Source organism: Nerophis ophidion, linkage group LG07, assembly GCF_033978795.1.
Source record: "Nerophis ophidion isolate RoL-2023_Sa linkage group LG07, RoL_Noph_v1.0, whole genome shotgun sequence".
NCBI lineage: Eukaryota > Metazoa > Chordata > Actinopteri > Syngnathiformes > Syngnathidae > Nerophis > Nerophis ophidion.
Genome location: NC_084617.1, coordinates 20,050,866 through 20,071,020, shown reverse-complemented (window position 1 = coordinate 20,071,020; position 20,155 = coordinate 20,050,866). Strand labels below are relative to the sequence as shown.

Here is a 20,155-nt window from a genome sequence, read left to right as displayed (position 1 = left end):
TTGGGTTAGCAAAAAGCATCTTGACAGCCTGGTGAAATACCTTCACTGGAGGAGCCATCATTGCCTTCTTTGTGTGCCTGACAAAGTTGTCAACCAAAGTATGCAAATGCTACTTTTAAAGAGTGCATTCCAGCTACACAAATGATAAATGATACTACACAAATGATACAAGTGGCCCTTGGGTTATCGCATGCTTCAAATTCTAATTCATGCCCTTGGTGGTCAGTTAGTCAAGAGCTGCTCACCCACAGGGCCCCGCCCCGTCCCTCAGGTCAGCTGATCAGCTGCTCCGGGATGTACTGAAAACAAAGCGCAAGTTCAGAGAGGACATGGCCTTTTCTGTTGCGGATCCTAAACTATGGAAGGATCTTTCTCTTCATGTGAGTCAGATCCCTTCTTTGACCACATTTAAGACCCACTTTTACTCACTTTAAACAAAGTATGATACGTTGAACTCATTTTTTCTAAATTTGAACTGCCTTTGGTTTGACTCATTGTTTTTGAGATATTCCATTTCATCTGATCTTTTTTATATATTTCACTTTTATTTTAAATTATATATTTTAACCTGCGTGAATCTGATTATCTCATTTGCAATGAGGTTCAAGACCTTTATCAGAATTCTTCTTCCTTGTACTTTCTAAACACTTTGAGTTGGAACAAGGGTTGTAACAATTCGTCTTAAAAATGATGCGATGCAATTCAGAATTTGTGGCTGCCCATACAATTAGGGGCATTTTTTTTTTAAGAAAAAAAACTATCCAAAATGATTCAGTGAGTTGAGAAAAAAAATAACAAATCAAGCAGCGTGACTGTAAAATGATTATTACATATTGGACAAGTTTCCTGTATTCCTGCTATTTCTTGTAATCAGGGGTCGGCAACCCAAAATGTTGAAAGAGCCATATTGGACCACAAATATAAAAAAGTAATTGGTCTGGAGGCGCAAAAAAGCAAAAGCCTTATATAAATACTTTAATGATGGCAACACATGATGTAAGTGTCTATTATAGCTATAATAGCCTTCTATCAAAAATCTTTGTTGACAGAAATGTTGAAATGTGATATTAATTCTACACATTTTTACAACAATGGAAAACTTTAGTGAAACTTCTCAGAAGGTGAGATAACTCCTGGAAATGACTGTCTTGGAATGGCCAAAGGTGTAGATGTATGTGTCCCAGTTAAAGGAAACGACAGGCTGTCTTTTTCTAATAGATTTATTACAATCTTTGCAAACTGGGTAACGTTTGCTGTGGTCTGGAACAACAGAGCACACAAACAACTATCAGAAATGCAGCCAATATTACATACAGATAATGTGTCATGAGACATGGAAAAATAAACTAACTACATAGAGGACATAAGAAAATGAGCACAAATATAGCTACAAATGAGGCATAATGATGTAATATGTACATACAGCTAGCCTAAATAGCATGTTCGCATTGATTAGCTTGCAGTCATGCACTGACCAAATATGCCCGATTAGCACTCCAACAAGTCAATAAAATCGACAAAGCTCTCCTTTGTGCATTCACACGCATTATAAAACGTTTGGTGGACAAATTAAGACAAATAAGGAGTGGCCTATTACACGTCTTTCTGTGGCAGCGTCGGAAAAAGTTGTACATGTAAACAAACTGTTATGTCACAGTCCACACTATGAGTTCAAGAATCGCTGAAATAAGTAGGACAAAACCATGTTCACGAAATACTCATCAGTAAAGCATAAACACAAACATTAAACAGTGGGCTTTCTAACAATTAGGAAGGTTTGTGTCGTGTTTTGTCCTTCTACAGAAACCATATTGCAACAAAAAAATATATTTTTCACCCCATTTTTTTTCCATTTCCATACATTTTTGAAAAAGCCCCATGGAGCCACCAGGGCGCCGCAAAAGAGCCGCATGTGGCTCTAGAGCCGTGGGTTGCTGACACCTGTTGTAAGGGAATTCTGCATAACTGAATTATGGATACAAAAAAGCAAGTAAACAAGAATTAATGGCCAATGCATTCACATCCTGTTTGAATAAAGTGAAACCAACACTTTAGGTTGAATTAACAAGGAGAAACCTTTTTTCTCTCTCACATTTTCAACATTTAAGACCTTTCCAATAAAAGTACAGTAACTACGGAGCCCCTAAAGGGACATGGGGATTTTTTTTTTTTTTTAAGGGACATGGGGATTTTTTTTTTTTTTTAGACATGTATCTCGTGCGCACGAGAAACTATCTCGTGGCCACGAGAAAGTTTCTCATGGCCACGAGAAACTTTTTATTTAAAAAAATTAAAAAAAATGTTTTTAAATAAAAACTATCTCGTGGCCACGAGAAAGTTTCTCGTGCGCACGAGAAAGCATTGGATGCGTGCACGTGGTTTGAGGTGTGTTTTAAAATGGCAGTTTAGGAGTTTATGCGGCTCTATTTCCAACAAAGACGTTCCCTCGCCCATAATCTCCCGTCGCTCAGCAGTTTTGATACCTGTTATTAAACAAAGATGGCTGCTGTAGATTTATTCATGTTCCTTCAAATGCGGAATATACCTGAAAGTGTCATCAACAAACTAAAAGAAGACAAGGTGAGGAAACTTATTAACTTTTATATAAAGTAAGAAATAGCCTACTTTTAATGTTGCTATTTTACTGTAGGAAATACCATTTAGCAAACGTTTTGCTTTTTACAGATCGACACCAATGTCATAGGCATTATGACAGATAAGGAGTTAAGCAAGTATATCGAAAGATATGGGGATCGACTTGCGCTCAGAGCATTTTGCCGTCAAAGAACTGTGACAAACGAAGAGTCGGGTGGAGCCGAGACAGTGAAGTCCTCCCTCATGCAGAAATTAAGAGACAGGTTAAGAACTCCTAATACTGTACAAGGCACCGCTACTGGCCAAAAAAATGCAGCCAAAATCACCCGGCGGGTTGAAATGGGATGGCTCCACTTTGAGAGTGGAATGTATCACCAGGTTAGAACGAGAAAAGGAGGAGGAACACGGAATCTGTCGGTCCAGAAATCAGTGACTATGGGTGAACTGTTGGAGACAGTTGGCAAATGCTTGTTTTTTGCAAATGGGCATTCATCAAAAGGACTGATAGAAGACTTCGAGTTTGACATTTGTGATTACAGTCACAGTCCTGTGCCCCGTGAAGTCACGGTGGGCCAGCTGTACGAACAGACTAAACTAAAAATGCTAGGCGTCTACACAGCCACCAAGTCTAACAACATTCTACTTCTCTCTGATGAATCATCGGACATGGAGCCAACACAGAAAACGCCGCTGAAGGTAATTATCCTCTGCCACATTTGTGATATCAATACATAGATTACTGTAGGTATTCCATTTATATTGATTGCATGCGTCGCCAGGCTCTGCTTTTTATCCACAGACTTATCAGATTTAATGTTTTATTATCTCTAGCAGGGGTGTCAAAAGTGTGCCCCGCAGGCCATTTGCGGCCCACAGCTAATGTTTTAAAGGCCCACGTCACATTCTAAAAATACTAATAAAATAAACAAAAAATAACAAAAGTGGAATGAAAAAGTTTAGAGGTGAAATGTAATTTAGAAAAAGGTGCACTGTTGACTAATAAAACAAAGCTGTTTTTTCTTTAAAACTGTCATTGCTCAAAACATAATATTGAATGAAAATGTATGTTTTTATGAATTATTGAACTATCCTAGGCAGCTGAGATAGGCTCCAGCACCCCCTGTGATCCGGAAAGGGACAAGCAGTAGAAAATGGATGGATGGATGGATGTTTGTTTGCCACAAAAAAACATAGTTTTGTTTGACAAAAAGGGTATAAAACAAACAAACGAAAATGTATGCATGCCCTGGCACACCATTATCATCATTTCATGACCCAAGCAAAAAAGTGTTTACACTTTTATACTGAAATAAATACACCTACCACTTATTAAATAATAATACAGAAACAAATTAAGTTAGAATCCATGAAGGAAAGAAGAATGTGAATGAATGTTTATAACTGAAGACATTTACATATGCATTAAAATGTGTTTTCTTTTGTATTATTTGTTTAATGGATTAAGTAACGTCGATAACAACCTTTTTCCAAAACACAGTACAGAATGTGAGATATAACAGGATAATGCATACATTTATCATTTGTTTTAAAAAGCTTACAAAAAAGTGGAACCCCCAAAATTTAGTGTGGGGCCCCATTTTGAAAATTCCTAGCGCCAATACTGATTATGGTTGTGTACCACACCTGTCTTATATGACGGATATGATGTTGATATTCACGTTTGCTTTCTTACCTGTGGTCTTATTCAATGTGATCTGTACTTTCACAGATGTCTTTTTTTTTTTAGGATAAATCTAGTGTCTTATTTCTATGTCAAGTCTGTATAAGCTCACAATGTGCTGCTCACAATTTGCTGCTCACCGTTTTATAGGCTAGGTCTAGAACAATGAAGACACGATCCTTGAGGAACAGGACCAGGAGACTCAATGAAGTGGATCATCCAGAGAACTCCTCTGATTTAGATCTATCTCCAAGTGGCTCAATGCAGCAAAACCATGAACAAGTAAGCACTCGTATTGCATTTTTATGGAACCAGTCTTTGCTAAACAGTACTGAACTTGTGTTGTCTGAAGATTTTATTGTACCAAAATGTTCAGTATTCATTAAAATTCAAACATATTTTTATAGTTATAGTTTCCTGTAGTGTCATTTAAATTAAATCTGCATGACACAGGAGCTATGTCTATTATAAATCACAGGTGAAATATATGAGGGCACAGAAATGGCCTTTAAGAAACCATAATTTATAGTTTTAGTTTTAAATCTGCAGTTAAGATGGAAGTCTGTGAATGCTTTAAATGTTATCCTACATTAATTAAAAATGCATACACCAAATAATTTACTCAGGTGCAGAGTGTTATAGTCACATGAATATATATAGCAGCTTCCATCCATCCATCCATTTTCTACCGCTTGTCCCTTTTGGGATAGCGGGGGTTGCTGGTGCCTATCAGCTGCATTTGGGCGGAAGGTGGGGTACACCCTGGACAAGTTGCCACCTCATCACAGATAGACAGACAACATTCACATTCACACACTAGGGCCAATTTAGTGTTGCCAATCAACCTATCCCCAGGTGCATGTCTTTGGAAGTGAGAGGAAGCCGGAGTACCCGGCAGCTTGGATGAGATTATTCAAACTATAGATAATATGATAGGTTGATTGGCAACCCTAAATGGTCCCTAGTGTGTGAATGTGAGTGTGAATGTTGTCTGTCTATCTGTGTTGGCCCTGCGATGAGGTGGTGACTTATCCAGGGTGTACCCTGCCTTCCGCCCAATTGTAGCTGAGTAGGCACCAGCGCCCCCCGCCACCCTAAAGGGAATAAGCGGTAGAAAATGGATAGATGGATGGATAATACATTTGTTTGTTTTCTTGTTTTTTATATGAAATGATCAATAGAGAAGAGAGACAATCAGCCAGTCAAGATCAGCAACTCCTGAGATGGGTAACACAGAGCTCCTGCATACACAACCTACTGAGGATGTTGGCAGTCATACTCAGCAGTCAACAAGAAGGCATGGATCTGAAGATGACTGTTTAACGGCTGTGCCAAGTCAAGATGCAGACCAGTTGTTAAGTGATGTCTCAGATTCCCCTCTTAATCCTGCCATTCAACAATCTCTTGAGGACTCTGAAGTGAAGTTTGGACCCATTGTTGGTGATGATAGTGATTCTCAAGACACCACACTTCCCTGGAATCCACATGACTTGAGCAGCATGCAGGTACAATGTAGCACTAACGTCTTACAGTCCTGTAAAATTGTTACATTTTACATTTTTAAAATGTACAAAAACTGTAACATTACCATCCGAAGATCTTTCATCCTAAGCATATGTTTTTAGATTCATGTTTCATCCAACCATTCCAAAACTCATTTGTAATTTAATGCATCGTTGTATGAAATAGAAAAGCGGAAAATTTAAAACCACAACATTATCACCATTTTTGCATGCTATTTGATACATTGATTGTCAAAATCTTTGATTCTTTTCTGTTCACAAAAGGATTAATCAATCAATAATCACACTTAATTACCTTTTTAAAATATCTTGCAGCATTCCACATTCAATGATGGTCCTGTATCATCAAGCTGTCTTCCAGCATCACCAGATCCATTTGACAAAGAAATCCTTATTTTGAAATTAAGACGAGTAAACATAGTTGATGATGTCCTTAATGTCTTCATGGATCCAAAAGTACTGAATGCTCGTCTAAGAATGGAGTTTACAAATGAGAAAGCTATGGACAGTGATGGTGTGTCAAGAGAGGCGTACTCCGCATTCTGGGACCACTTCTTGGACCAGTGTGAGGGGGAAGATGAACGAGTACCCAAGCTACGACCAGACTATTCTGAGAAGAAATGGCAAGCGCTCGGAAGAGTGTGGTTGAAAGGATACCTGGACCACAAAATCCTACCAATCAGACTGTCACCAGCCTTTGTTCTTGCCTGTTGTAAAGGAGTTAGCTCAGTGGATGAAGAACTATTAATGATGTCATTTGCCAGATTTATTTCAGAAAATGAGCGTGTGTCGCTTGAAAAAGCACTACAGGGTACCATTGATGAAACTGTTGAGGAGGACTTACTTGATGTCTTCTCCAGAATGGGATCACACTGCCTGCCCCCTAAAAATAATTTACGGGCTGCTATTTTAACAATGGCCCACAAAGCTCTTCTTCAAGAGCCAAAGTTTATAATTGACTGTTTCCACTCCAGTGTTCATAATGCTATGCCAACGCTCATAACCACAGACAACATAATGGAGATATATGAATCTAAGAGGCCAACTAACAAGAAAGTGGCCCAGATGATAAAACCTTCACTTGAAAGCCTAAATCCACAAGAGCAGACTGCTCTTAACCACCTGCTACGGAATGTGAGAAGCATCGACCAAAGAAAATTGGAGATTTTCTTCCGCTTCTGCACAGGATCTACTGTGCTGTGCAAAGACACAATTGAAGTCATTTTTAACACATTGTGTGGTTTAAGTCGCAGGCCTGTAGCACACACATGTGGAGCAGTTCTTGAGTTACCATGCACTTACATCACATACCCTGAGTTTCGCAAAGAATTTGATAATGTCTTGTCTGGTGACTGCTTCACAATGGATATTATGTAGTGAATGGAAAGCACATCTATCTTCTACACTGAGTTTTGCATTTGTCTGATGCAAAACTGTTTCTACAGATTTTCATTTATTGTTCTTATTAAAACAGAGACCGTTTACATTTTTAAAATTGTTTTATTTTCTTATTTTTTTCTGTAAATTGTTAGTACATTGAGATTCAGTTTTTTTTCCACAAGACAGTTTAATAATTTTGATAAGTCAGCAGGGTCTGTTCTCATAGGTAAATGTCCCTTTTTGTACAATTATTACATTTTCATGTGCATCTTTTATACAATTGTTATTCTGAATAATGTTCAGAATTTATGTCATCATTCAACAAACAAGTTCATGTTCAATGCAAGTACAATACATTTCTAATGGTTGTTCAGTTCTGTTCATTTCCTCTTTCATGTCCTGCCTTGTTTCTCTTTGCAGTCAGTGTGCATATAGTGACATATCAATCCTATTTGCACCTCAGTTTTGCTGCAAAATGTTCTTAATGTTTGTGGTATAGCACTGTTCAAGTGTAGTCAGTGTGGACATGTTGTAGCTCTGAATAATCTGAATAAAAATCCATCTCAAATTAGAGAGTTGATGTTATCTCATTCCTCAAGTGAAGGTACAAATCCAATGCCTGATAAGCATCAGCTGGAAGATGCAGCTGTGACTCTGCCATCAGAATGTTGCAGATGTTGTAGATGTCTGTGTCACATGGCACTGCTGGTCGAAATGTGCAGTTACTCTGACACAACTGTACATCAGCTCTGTCCACTGGGGAAATGCAATCACAAGTTGTGTAGAGTTCTGGGAACATGTACATGATTCGGGGGCGACCACTGGGCACCCTGTCATTCTTTGATGGTCTGATGACATGTGCATCCCACACATTGATGGTCTCGTCTAATTCATCCTGGAAAAACAGTACAGAGAGAAAGAAAAGTACATTAATATGCAATTTGTTATTATCATCATGTGCTCTTTAATTTAGTTATGAGATTACTTCAAATAAATTATGTTAAATCTTGAGGTTTTTGATGACGTTAGGAGAAAATGAGTGGAAAAGGCCAAATATAAATATATAAATTAATAAACATAAATGAATAAAAACAGTTTGCTGCCCACTATGCTTGTATGGGGGGGGGGTTATTAGGGCTACCAAACCCCCCGACACTGATGATGAATTAATAGGGTATTGTAGGACACCAATAACAGTAATTAAGAAGACACATAGACATGAGACACAAGTGCTAATATTCACACCCACTGTCTGCTCATGGAAGGATGTTAAAAGACAAAAACGAAAATGTAATTCAGTAGTTTTTCCATTAGATGGCACTGTTGTACTGTTGATTCATTCCATCTCTGCAGCCCGCTTGTAAAAAAGAGATGCACTTGCTATATTACATGTGTGTGCATGCCAGTCAATAAAAACATCAGAAAATAGATAAAACAATGCATTGTCGCTTACCTGAATGAAGCTCATAAAGCAGAACTGAATTAGACCTCGGTCCAAGTATGTGCCACCGAACAAACCACGGTCCTTCAGGTCAGTGAACATAGAGATATAGAACTCCATTGATTCTCTTCTGAGGAAAGCCCACCAACTCTCTATGCGCTGATTTGCTGTGCTTGCCCCTTCGATGTAGCTGTCAATACCAGAACCGTCATCAATGTTGCGACGGAGAAAACGCTGAAAGTCTCTGACTTTAACATTTTCAGTGCCCCGATCGCCTCTGACAATCCTCGGACAACCACCAAATTTCTTCACTGCCTCCATATAGTAGCCTCCAATGATTTTTGGGTCACTGCTGGTCGTAAATGCATTCATCCAGATAATTTTCCGGGAGAATCCGTCAATACAGCCGTTTATACAGACACCAAATGGTTTCAGTTTGTCATAAGAGTCAAAGTGCCAAATATAATTGGGCCCTTTTGCGAAATAGTTGCGACGATGGAGCCGTCTCCTTGCTCTGAGTTCAACACCCCTCGGGTCAAGTTCTTTAAGAATTAAGCGTACTTCTTCTTTCTTGACGTGTAATCCATCCTCCTTGCATTTAGTGTACATCCACCTATATCCACACAGCAGGCCACTTGTTTGTAACTGCTGCTGAATGAAATCTACCACGCGATCCAAAGAGGTGTATCCTTTGCGCCGAAACAGACTACATGCCTTCATAATTCGTTTTAAATGTCTTTCAGACACAATATACCGATGACGACTTGCAAGCAAAGCAGCAATGTCCTTACAATGAAGTCCGAGTTGGAAATACAGCCGAATTAACTCCTGAACTGCCATTTTAACACACACCTCAAACCACACGCACGCATCCAATGCTTTCTCGTGCGCACGAGAAACTATCTCGTGCCCACGAGATAGTTTCTCGTGGCCACGAGAAACTATCTCGTGCGCACGAGAAACTATCTCGTGGCCACGAGAAACTATCTCGTGGCCACGAGAAACTATCTCGTGCGCACGAGAAACTTTTTATTCCAAAAAAAAAAAAAAAAGAAGTTTTTATTTTTTTTATAGAAAGTTTCTCGTGGCCACGAGAAACTTTCTCGTGGCCACGAGATAGTTTCTCGTGCGCACGAGATACATGTCTAAAAAAAAAAAAATCCCCATGTCCCTTTAGGGGCTCCGTAAGTAACTAACCAATTTTTAAAAAAAAAATTTTTTGTCCTGTCCAGCTTCTCAGGCAAATCATATAGTTGATGTAGATGCCCATATCGGCTGTTCAGATTTACTTTACAAAAGAGAAGTGTAGGATACTTCTCTTGCTGCCTTATTTGAATTTGACTTTATTAAATGTGTTTATATTATCATTTGGTGCAGCCGGGCCGGAGCAGGAGGGGATAGAAAGAGAAAAAAAGGAAGACAGAGGGGGAAATTGTGGGGCTATGAGGGGGATTAGACAGAGAGACAAAAACAACAACAACAACAGCAAATACAATAACAACAACAATAGAACAACACCAGCACATACAATATGTACAAATATGATCGTAAAAGTGATAGCAAATAAGTAGTTAGTGAAATAAATAATGTAGTAATGACAATGAGCATTTTGCTCATTTGTAGAGTGGTCTTTCTTGAACTATTTGGAAAAAAAGATTTAAAAAATAACTAAAAACTTGTAGAAAAATAAACAAGTAATTCAATTATAAATAAAGATTTCTACACATAGAAGTAATCATCAACTTAAAGTGCCCTCTTTGGGGATTGTAATAGAGATCCATCTGGATTCGTGAATTCTAAACATTTTTTCACAAAACAAGAATTATTTAACATCAATATTTATGGAACATGTCCACAAAAAATATAGCTGTCAACACTGAATATTGTATTGTTGTATTTGTTTTCACAGTTTATGAACTTACATTCGTATTTTGTTGAAGTATTATTTAATAAATATATGTATAAAGGATTTTTGAATTGTTGCTATTTTTAGAATATTTTTTTTAAATCTCACGCACCCCTTGGCATACCTTCAAGTACCCCCATTTGAGAACCACTGTGTCAGTAGACTAAATTAGGAGCCCTCTTGTTGCTTACTTACTAAAAAAAGACAAGTTGTCTTGTATGTTCACTATTTTATTTAAGGACAAACTTCCAGTAAGAAACACATTTAATGTACCATAAGAGTTTTTGTTAAAATAAAGCCAATAATGCAATTTTTTTGTGGTCCCCTTTTTTTTTAGAAAACTATTGAAAAATAGAAAAATAATTTTGGTATCAGTACTGGTATATTGTTATCCGGACAACATTATTCTACTCCGTATATTTGTATTGTGTTTGACGTTCTCTTCTGCTGTTACCAAATAGCATTACTGGGAATTAAAATATAGTCTAAATACGGAATAAAGGTTGTGCAGTGTCAACACATCAGGTGCAAAAAGGCATTTTGACGGATATGAGTGGTTATGGAAGGGGAGAGACTAGTGAGCAGCCCTTGAAGGCAGCAGGTGACGCAGTGTAATCGTCTAATGGAAGAGGCGTGTTGAGGCTGTGAATGAATTAATCCACATCCCACCTCACTCTGTTGCCTTGCGACAAGCGATCACCTGTGACTCCTGCAAACTTTGGCACTTGCGAGGTTAATGACGTTTGTGTTGGTGACAGCAAACCGTGACAGTTGTCATTTTGTCACCCACAATAAACACTGCGGTTGGAAACACACTATGGTTAGAAGTGAAACACGAGAGTAAAATGCTGAGAACCTGAAAGTTAAAACCCAAGATGAAGGCCATTTTTTCCCAAATGTTAATTTAGTCCTAAAATGATTTTAATGTGTAGTCTGGTATTGGACTGGATCGGTTCGCAGCACCTCCAAGTCCCAGTCGATGGTTCTCGCACGGAAAAGATAGTGGAAAAGTACCAGTACCTCGGAGTTTTGTTCACCAGTGAGGGAAGAGTGAGCTCGACGCTGCGTCTGCAGTGATGCGGACCCGGCATCGGTCTATTGTGGTGAAAAAGGAGCTAAGTCGGAAGGCATAGCTCTAAATATATCGGTCGATCTACGTCCCTATCCTCACCTAAAGTCATGAGCTTTGGGTTATGACGGAAAAGGACAAGATCACGGGTATAAGCAGCCCAAAATTAGTTTTCACCGTCTCTCCCTTAGAGATAGAGTGAGAAGCTTTGTAATTCGGGAGGCACTTCGATTAAAACCGCTGCTCCTCCACATCAAAAGGAACCAGATGAGGTGGTTTGAGCATCTGGTCCGAATGCCCCCCGAACGCCTCCCTGGGGAGGTGTTTCAGACGCGTCCGACTGTTAGGAGACCACGGGGTACACTCAGTACACGTTGGGAAGACTATGTCGCCCAGCTGGCCTAAAAACGCCTCTGGATCTCCCGGGAAGAGTTGGACGAAGTGGCTGGGGAGAGGGATGTCTGGGCTTCCCTGCTTAGGCTGCTGACCCCGTGACCCGACTTTGGATAAACAGAAGAAGATGGATGGATGGTTGGAGTCCAACCTTGCATTCGTGACAATCACAGGAAATATGTGGGGGCCAATGACAGAGCTCTGCGGGACACCTCAAAGCATAGTTGAGGTCAAACAAGCCACAGCAAGACATTTTTTGATCAACAACTTGGACAAGGTTTGCACAAAATGGAAGTCTGACTAGTTTTGAATGCAAAACAAAGAGACACATTCAGTCGATAAAAGATTGGCAACGCAGAGTTGAACAGATAATCTGCATTTATTTGTTTAGACATTACTGTGCACTCTGATGATACTATCTCTAAAGTTGGAAAATTTAAATCAAATTTGATTTGTTTTTCCGCACAGAGGGGCTCTAGAAATAAAACTGTAAAAATTAGTCTTTTGTGGACAGTGTGAAAAGGGCTACAGACGTGTGGGACGAGCAAGCAACTTTTGATCAAAAATGGCGGACTAACTTGCAGACGGTGAAGTGACATCTAATCATTGGGCATTGTCCCCTTTTTCAGACCCCTGCGGGACGTTGCCAGAGCAAAGTATTCAACAGGCAACCACAACAGAGAACAAACACTACAAGGGTGACCTGGAGGGAAGAAAGAGGACCAACAGATCCCTGAGTGATACCTCAAAAAGAAGAACAGACATTCTTGACAGAGCTGATAGATGCAAAATTGGTTCCAAGGAGGAAAAAACAACAACACTTTTTTAGACTGGAAACTGAAGTTTGGTTCTGAACAAACGTCTGATCACAGTCATTGGTAAGCATTGTAAGCATTTGTTAAAGGACCTGATGAATAGAACCATTAGAGCCGCAGCCCAGCGCCACTTCAGAGGAAATTCAAGTGAATGGACGTGGTTTCGTTGCTAACTGGAACACCAGTTTCCTGCCACCCACAAGTTCTTTTGAGGAGCTCATCAAAAACTGTCAAGACCACCGTTGCCGCAACAACCTCACACCCCCGCCCCTCTTTCTTATAACATTTGGGGCGGATGCTAATGTCGTCAGTTGAACACATCTGATCATCAGCTTATCTTGACAGTGGTGTAAAAAGACAAGACAAGGGTGAGTGTGCACTGATACTCGGATGTTACTTGACAATTTAAGAGATTTTAGAGTATTATTCCACATTTTGTGTCACCGTGTTGCTTAATATGTGAGGAACATACACACAAATCTTATTGACCTAAGACAAGCTGCAAGGTGGTTAAAGATTTTGGCCGGAAACCAAATGTTTTGAACATGGTCAGATCATTGCTGGGATGTTCCTGACGGCTCAATGGTTACTGGTGGTGGTCAAGTAGCTCTGTTCTCAATGGGTACAGGGCTCCATTTAGCATTTCTAGAAGAAAAAATGCCATATACTTGTGTTGTTTTTGGCTGTACAAACCGTTCAAATCGCGGAAAGATTAAACGTTTCTTCAGAGTTCCTCAAAATTTTATTAAAAAAGGCGGAAAATTGCAAGGTTTGCGTTTGTTTGATATACTTTTAACGGTTATGAATTACCATTTAAGTATTAGCTTGACATTATTTGTATTTCTTAAACACACGTTTGCTAAGAGTGTTTCGAAAAACACCAACTCGACGCGCCTAAATAAAAGAAAGCAAATGTGAGCAAAACCTAAAAGAGTTAAGATTTTACCAAAGGCAGCAATCATAAATGAATCTTTCAGCACATACATAAACGGCGCATACAACAGCAACAAACATGGCATGGGGCGGTATAGCTCGGTTGGTAGAGTGGCCGTGCCAGCAACTTCAGGGTTCCAGGTTCGATCCCCACTTCCGCCATCCTAGTCACTGCCATTGTGTCCTTGGGCAAGACACTTTACCCACCTGCTCCCAGTTTTACCCACACTGGTTTGGATATAACTTAGATATTCTGTTTCACTATGTAGAGCGCTTTGAGTCACCATAGAAAAGCGCTATGTAAATATAATTCACTTCACTTCATCTTAGACAAAAAGTTAAATTATGAAATGCAGCACACTGACAAATTAAAGCATTCGGGGGCCATTTTAATATTTTTCATTTTCAAAACCAATATATATAGATTTTTTTTTACCTTTTGGGGCCAATTCTCAAGTTTGGTCCCAGGGACCCTGGAGTCTAAGTTATAAAATTGTTTTTAAAAAAAGTTGTGTACACACACACACACACACATACACACACACACACACACACACACACACACATACACACACACAAACACTCACACACAGAAGCTCTACATAAAACAAGAATTTCACTTTCAAAACTTCAACAATTAGTTTCCTCAGTTCCCAAACGTTTTTTGAGTGTTGTTAAAAGAAAATGGGATGCAACACAGTGGTAAACATGCCCTTTCCCAACTACTTTGGCATGGGTTTCAGCCATGAAATTCTAAGTTAATTATTATTTGCAAAAAAATAAATAAAGTTTTTGAGTTTGAACATCAAATATATTGTCTTAGTTGTGCATTCAATTGAAAATGGGTTGAAAAGGATTTGCAAATCATTGCATTTGTTTAGGCTTCACGAGGGCAGAGGGGTTAGTGCGTCTGCCTCACAATACGGAGGTCCTGCAGTCCTGGGTTCAATCCCAGGCTCGGGATCTTTCTGTGTGGAGTTTGCATGTTCTCCCCGTGAATGCGTGGGTTCCCTCCGGGTACTCCGGCTTCCTCCCACTTCCAAAGACATGCACCTGGGGATAGGTTGATTGGCAACACTAAATTGGTCCTAGTGTGTGAATGTGAGCGTTGTCTGTCTATTTGTGTTGGCCCTGCGATGAGGTGGCGACTTGTCCAGGCTGTACCCCGCCTTCCGCCCGATTGTAGCTGAGATAGGCGCCAGCACCCCCCGCGACCCCATAAAGGGAATAAGTGGTAGAAAATGGATGGATGCATTTGTTTATATTTTCATCTAACACAATTTCCCAACTCATATGGAAACAGGGTTAGTATATATACACACACACATATACATATATATATATATATGTATATATATATATACACACACACACACAAACACACACACGCACACACACATATGTTTTATTTATTGTCCAATGTTAAGGCTCTAAATCAACTGCAGGTCTATCTGTCGATATGAAGGTCTTTTTTCCATGCTCTTTTTGTCAAAGAAATTCAATTTTTTTTATGGCAAAAACACTAAAAATGCAATATTTCCCCCCCACAAAAATTCTAAATGGAATATTTGATGTGAATTATATTTGAGCTCTAAATAGGTCAATAATCAATAAGACCATTGAATTAATCCATTACCAATAAATATTACTTTTTAGGCAATGACCGCTTTTTAAAAATAAAATCCTAAATAATGATTGGGGATCCAAAAGGGACCCACTAATCATTATTAAAAAAAGATTTTATTTAATTTTTTACTCTCAACACTTAATTCAATAAATCAACATCAGATCTGTCCATTGATAATAATAAATATAACTTTTTATTTTATAAAAACAAACACATTCAATATGTGATATTTTACCCAAAACCTATTTTATTGTAGAATATTTGATGTGCAATAACTGGAGCAATGAATAGGTCAATAATACATAACAATGATTTTATTATTTATTGAGCAAGGGCAGTTTTAAAGAAAAAAACAGCCTGCATGGAAACTTTGTGTTATGAGAATAAAAATTGCAACTTTTTCTAATTACATTTGACCTATTTGCTCTTTTATTCCTCGTTTTAATTTTCTTTTTAAATATTCTTTTTAGAATGTACCGTGGGCCATTAAAAAAAAATCAGTTGCCGACCGCAAACGGCCACAGGGGCAGCAGTTTGGACACCACTGCACTAAGAGGACAAATAACTTGGGATACAGCTGCTAATTGATGACTGATTCAGGGGTTGAACTAGATCTGCTGTACTTCCTGTCAGGGAAATTAACAAATACAATTTTTCAATGTACTTTGACAGAGATATTAGATCCAAAGTTTGGCCTCAGCTGGGAAGCAATTCACACACGCCACGAGACGAAAATTGGAACGCTTGTGGGCAAACCGACGGTGCCACTCCATTACCCAGACCTCTTTCTCACTGATAGGTGTTAAAGGAAGATTTAATAATGGCGGACATTTCTCATAAACAAAACAAAAAAAATTCTGCAAAGTCTGTCCGTCATTAAGAAATGTTTTGGTTATTTATCAAATGTGAGAGACTGGCTGGGAAGCACAAACCCTCACCCAGACAGATACACACAACACCGAAAATGTAAATAGGATTTAACGACCAGAGGAGCCTAACATTGGGCCCATTTATCCGTTTAAACTCTACTAGAGTAACATGACTGAAAGCATATCAAAAACTACTTGAGAGACATAGAAATATTTCCAGGCTTACAATTTTCCACAAATACTATGTTCTTTTTTCAGATTCCAAGGCATCATCAACATGATTCTGTTGAATATTTGTGCTGTCCTCATGCTGTCCTTCTCCCAGCACACACATCAGTCCTGCACTGTGGGCACCTCCAAGCAGTGTCTCCAAGCAGAAGTGGCCCCAGGCACTAATCTAGCCGGGGAAGGTTTCGATATCACCACCATGGAGCGCAAGGAGGCGTTTGTCCTGGACATGGATAAGTGGGAACGCAAAGACAAAACATGCACCCTATGCATCAACCCCTTCCTGAAGAAGGCCCAGCAGAAGCTGCCTCTGTCTGTGGTAGACTGGAGGCCAAAGCAGGTGTGCAGATTGAAGGACGCCAGTACACTTTACAGATCCAGCGAGGCTCTTGTCAATTCTATGACTTCTGTGGTGGAAAACAACTGGAAGTTTGGTCTAAATTTGAAGTCAGAAAAATATGGTGCAAATCTAATGCTGGCTGGCACCAAGTCAAAATTGGCCGAGTACTCTATGCAAAAAACCAAGACAGACAAGTTCAGCTTTGTCAGCCAGAAAATGTCTTGCGAGTACTACAGGTAAGAAGTGATGGCTTGGTGAAACATTCTGTCTGACAGCACATCTCTGACATGCCTCTTTCTTTGTGGTTTGCTGGACATCTCACTGGAAACAGCTACAGAGTGTCCATCGAGCCAAAGCTGCATGCCGAATTTCAAAAAGCACTAAAGAAGCTTCCAAAGACCTACAGTCCCTCGAACAAGCAACATTTCTACAAACTGATTGAAACCTTTGGCACCCACTACGTCACAAAGGTAGTCTATGGATGCGCTCGTTTATCCAGGTGATTGTATTCTCAGGGCATTCAATTGATCGCAAGTGGGCTGTTCAGTTTGGCTTAGAAGATGTTTCGCCTCTCATCCAAATAGGCTTCATCAGTTCATGAAGTCAGATTAGTTCATGGTCAGATCTTGATCCGACCAATCTAAGTCTCAGACATGAACTTCTAAAGCCTACTTGGATGAGAGGCGAAAGGTCTTCGAAGACAAACCGAACAGTCAAGTTGCGATCGACTAAATGCCCTGATTCCCAAAAGTAGGCACCACATCCATCGACCAAACCAATACATTGGATCCTCTCAGGTCCAACACACAAGCATCTGCACCACAAATCACTAAAACATATTTACTTTGATCAAACACATCCAGGTGAAACTGGGAGGATCTGTCCAATCCACCACCAGCATCAATCAGTGCGAGACCAGCCTGCAGGGCCTCAGCACAGAGGAGGTGCAGATGTGCCTGGAGGTGGAGAAGTCCCTCACCATCAAGGTGAAAATGGATTCTCGCTACAAACACTGCAAAAATGATACAGACAAGACAGAGAGCAAGAAGAACTTCTCCAGTCTCTTCAATGACAGGTGTCTACCAAAAATGTTCGCTTTACTCACTGATGTTATCTTTTCACTACTGTACATGTTGAGTAACATTTGTAGGTTCCAACCCTACAATCCGATCAGCAAAGGGAGATCTCCCAGGACCTCTTTCTGGAATAATCACTGAGGGCAGCCACTTGCAGTGGTCCTTTGTAGAGAGCTATCCAAATCATTGTGTGACCTGAGAGAACCTTTGCTCTGATTTGTTTTCTAAAATACAATCACTTTGCAGATTAGCACTCAGCAGAAGAGCGAACCCATATCAACTAAAACAACTGTCTTCCTTATAGGCTCACGAACATAAGGGGGGGTCACACCAACAACGTGGACCTTCTCTTCTCTGCAGGCAAAGACCCATCAGCCTACAAGCAATGGCTCAACACGCTGCCACGCTATCCAGACATCATTTCGTATTCCCTGGAATCTTTGCACGAGTTGCTGCCGACCCACGAAAGGAAGAACCTACAAACAGCAATTAGCCACTATATTCTAGAGCGGGGGTTGATGATCAACTGCAGTGGCCGCTGTCAGGCTGGCATCAAGGGCAACTCCAGGGACAGCTGCGTCTGTCAGTGCCACAACGTACCTGCTGTGAACCAGGACTGCTGCCCGAGCCGTAGAGGCATGGCTCGGGTCATCATAACCGTCCAACGGGCTTCAGGTCTTTGGGGAGACCACTCCACGGCAACCGATGGATATGTGAAGGTGATTTTCAACAAACAAGAGTATCGTTCTCCCGTCATTCTCAACAACAACAACCCCCACTGGGCCACAATTGTGGACTTGGGCTCTGAAGATTTATCGACAGCCTCTAAAGTCAGATTTGAAGTGTGGGATCAGGACAGTGGCTGGGACGACGACCTTTTGGGACAGTGTGAGCGAATCCTGAAGGCAGGAGTGGATCAGGATGTGTGTGCCATGCACCACGGCCAGTTGTTCTTCAAGTGGGATGTGAAATGTGCTCCCAATCTGGGCAGTGAGGCATGCATGGACTACATGTCTTCGCCAATGAGCCAAAGTCTTATAAACATGTATGTGTCCCGCCACGCTCACCCTATTCCACGAGACATCATGCAAGAAATGGGCGTGTTTGTAAACAACAGAAGCACTATGACAAACTAGAGTCTCACTGCTGATAAACGCATGCTTAACACTCATGTTTGTTTTTCCTGAAGCTTTTGCTTATCATGTAACGTCCATTGTTGGCAGAGCAGCAATCAGAGCGCTTTTACCGTCATTAAAGTTTGCAAGGTAGCTGGCATGGCTTAGATATTTGCAATGTATCATTTACGTTTTGAATCTATGGGTCCAGATTCAGATTCCTGGGGTGATGATTCGATTGAAAATCAATTTCTGATTGAACACAAATCTTACTTAAAACAAATGTATTCATACTTGCCAACCCTCCTGGATTTTCCGGGAGACTCCCGAAATTCAGCGCCTCTCCCGAAAACCTCCAGGGACCAATTTTGTCCCGAAAATCTCCCGAAATTCAAGCGGAGCTGGAGGCCACGCCCCCGGTAGCTCCATGCACAGACCTGACTCAATGTTGTGGCCCTCTTAAACAGGACAATACTGCCATCTACTGTACATAGAATAGAATGTAAATATATTCTACATTTAGGTGCAGTCAAGGAACGTGCATTAGAGTCTGTTCTGAAGCCCACAGTAAAGAGACGTAACTTCATCACGTCGCCTGGTTATTGACTCCAACCAAATATATTACACCGTCGACAAGCAAATTGAAGAAATACACTTGCAAGTTCCAGAACGATTGGAAACAAGAATTTCAGTTTATCCAGGAGAGTTCGAAGGGGAAGGGGTATGTTGCCTGTAAATTTTGTAGAACAGACTTCTCCATTGAACACGGCGGCCGAACGGATATTCAGCCATGAACGGTCAGCGAAGCACAAAGCGTCCGCAGCGCAGCATCGTTCACAACCCAGTATTGTGGGCCACCTCGCAAAATGGAGACCCGATGGTGTATCTTATGCTGAGACAAAGATGGCTATGCTGATAGCTGGAAGCAACATCCCGTTCTCATTTGTGGATGTCTATAACAAATCCGTGAAGGATATTCCCGGATTCGGGGATCGTTCGCCAATACGCAAATGCCAGAACAAAGGTTACTCAAATAGTGAAAGGTAAGTGTTATTGTTTTTTTTAGTAACCAGCAAGCACAGTACAGTTAGTAGAACAACTGTGTTTTTATTACTGTGTATTTGATAGGTTCCGTCGGAAATTCAACTATTTCTTTTATTTATA

General features: G+C 40.2%; 3 protein-coding genes across 3 annotated transcripts; 2 read left to right on the top strand and 1 right to left on the bottom strand.

Moving 5' to 3' along the window:
* Positions 1–309: 309 nt before the first annotated feature.
* Positions 310–19,158, top strand: LOC133556013 (perforin-1-like). The gene is made up of 6 exons (XM_061905592.1): positions 310–380; positions 12,618–13,171; positions 16,491–17,036; positions 17,132–17,270; positions 17,664–17,875; positions 18,181–19,158. Exons 3-6 carry the CDS (start codon positions 16,510–16,512, stop codon positions 19,010–19,012), a joined length of 1,710 nt encoding a protein of 569 aa, XP_061761576.1. The 5' UTR covers positions 310–380; positions 12,618–13,171; positions 16,491–16,509; the 3' UTR covers positions 19,013–19,158.
* On the top strand, positions 2,216–7,750 carry LOC133556011 (uncharacterized). The gene is made up of 5 exons (XM_061905590.1): positions 2,216–2,580; positions 2,686–3,291; positions 4,427–4,558; positions 5,458–5,781; positions 6,115–7,750. Exons 1-5 carry the CDS (start codon positions 2,500–2,502, stop codon positions 7,174–7,176), a joined length of 2,205 nt encoding a protein of 734 aa, XP_061761574.1. The 5' UTR covers positions 2,216–2,499; the 3' UTR covers positions 7,177–7,750.
* On the bottom strand, positions 7,280–9,538 carry LOC133556012 (uncharacterized). Its single transcript, XM_061905591.1, has 2 exons — positions 8,633–9,538; positions 7,280–8,074 (listed from the first exon to the last, which is right to left on the bottom strand). Exons 1-2 carry the CDS (start codon positions 9,458–9,460, stop codon positions 7,748–7,750), a joined length of 1,155 nt encoding a protein of 384 aa, XP_061761575.1. The 5' UTR covers positions 9,461–9,538; the 3' UTR covers positions 7,280–7,747.
* Positions 19,159–20,155: the final 997 nt, after the last annotated feature.

Coding starts and splice junctions, on each gene's coding strand:
- LOC133556012 (XM_061905591.1), bottom strand. CDS start 9,460: ATGGCAGTTCAGGAGTTAATTCGGCTGTATTTCCAACTCGGACTTCAT. Junction 8,075..8,632: donor GCTTTATGAGCTTCATTCAG/GTAAGCGACAAT, acceptor CTGTTTTTCCAG/GATGAATTAGACGAGACCAT.
- LOC133556013 (XM_061905592.1), top strand. CDS start 16,510: ATGATTCTGTTGAATATTTGTGCTGTCCTCATGCTGTCCTTCTCCCAG. Junction 17,037..17,131: donor ATGTCTTGCGAGTACTACAG/GTAAGAAGTGAT, acceptor CACTGGAAACAG/CTACAGAGTGTCCATCGAGC. Junction 17,271..17,663: donor GCACCCACTACGTCACAAAG/GTAGTCTATGGA, acceptor AAACACATCCAG/GTGAAACTGGGAGGATCTGT.
- LOC133556011 (XM_061905590.1), top strand. CDS start 2,500: ATGGCTGCTGTAGATTTATTCATGTTCCTTCAAATGCGGAATATACCT. Junction 2,581..2,685: donor ACAAACTAAAAGAAGACAAG/GTGAGGAAACTT, acceptor TGCTTTTTACAG/ATCGACACCAATGTCATAGG. Junction 3,292..4,426: donor CACAGAAAACGCCGCTGAAG/GTAATTATCCTC, acceptor ACCGTTTTATAG/GCTAGGTCTAGAACAATGAA.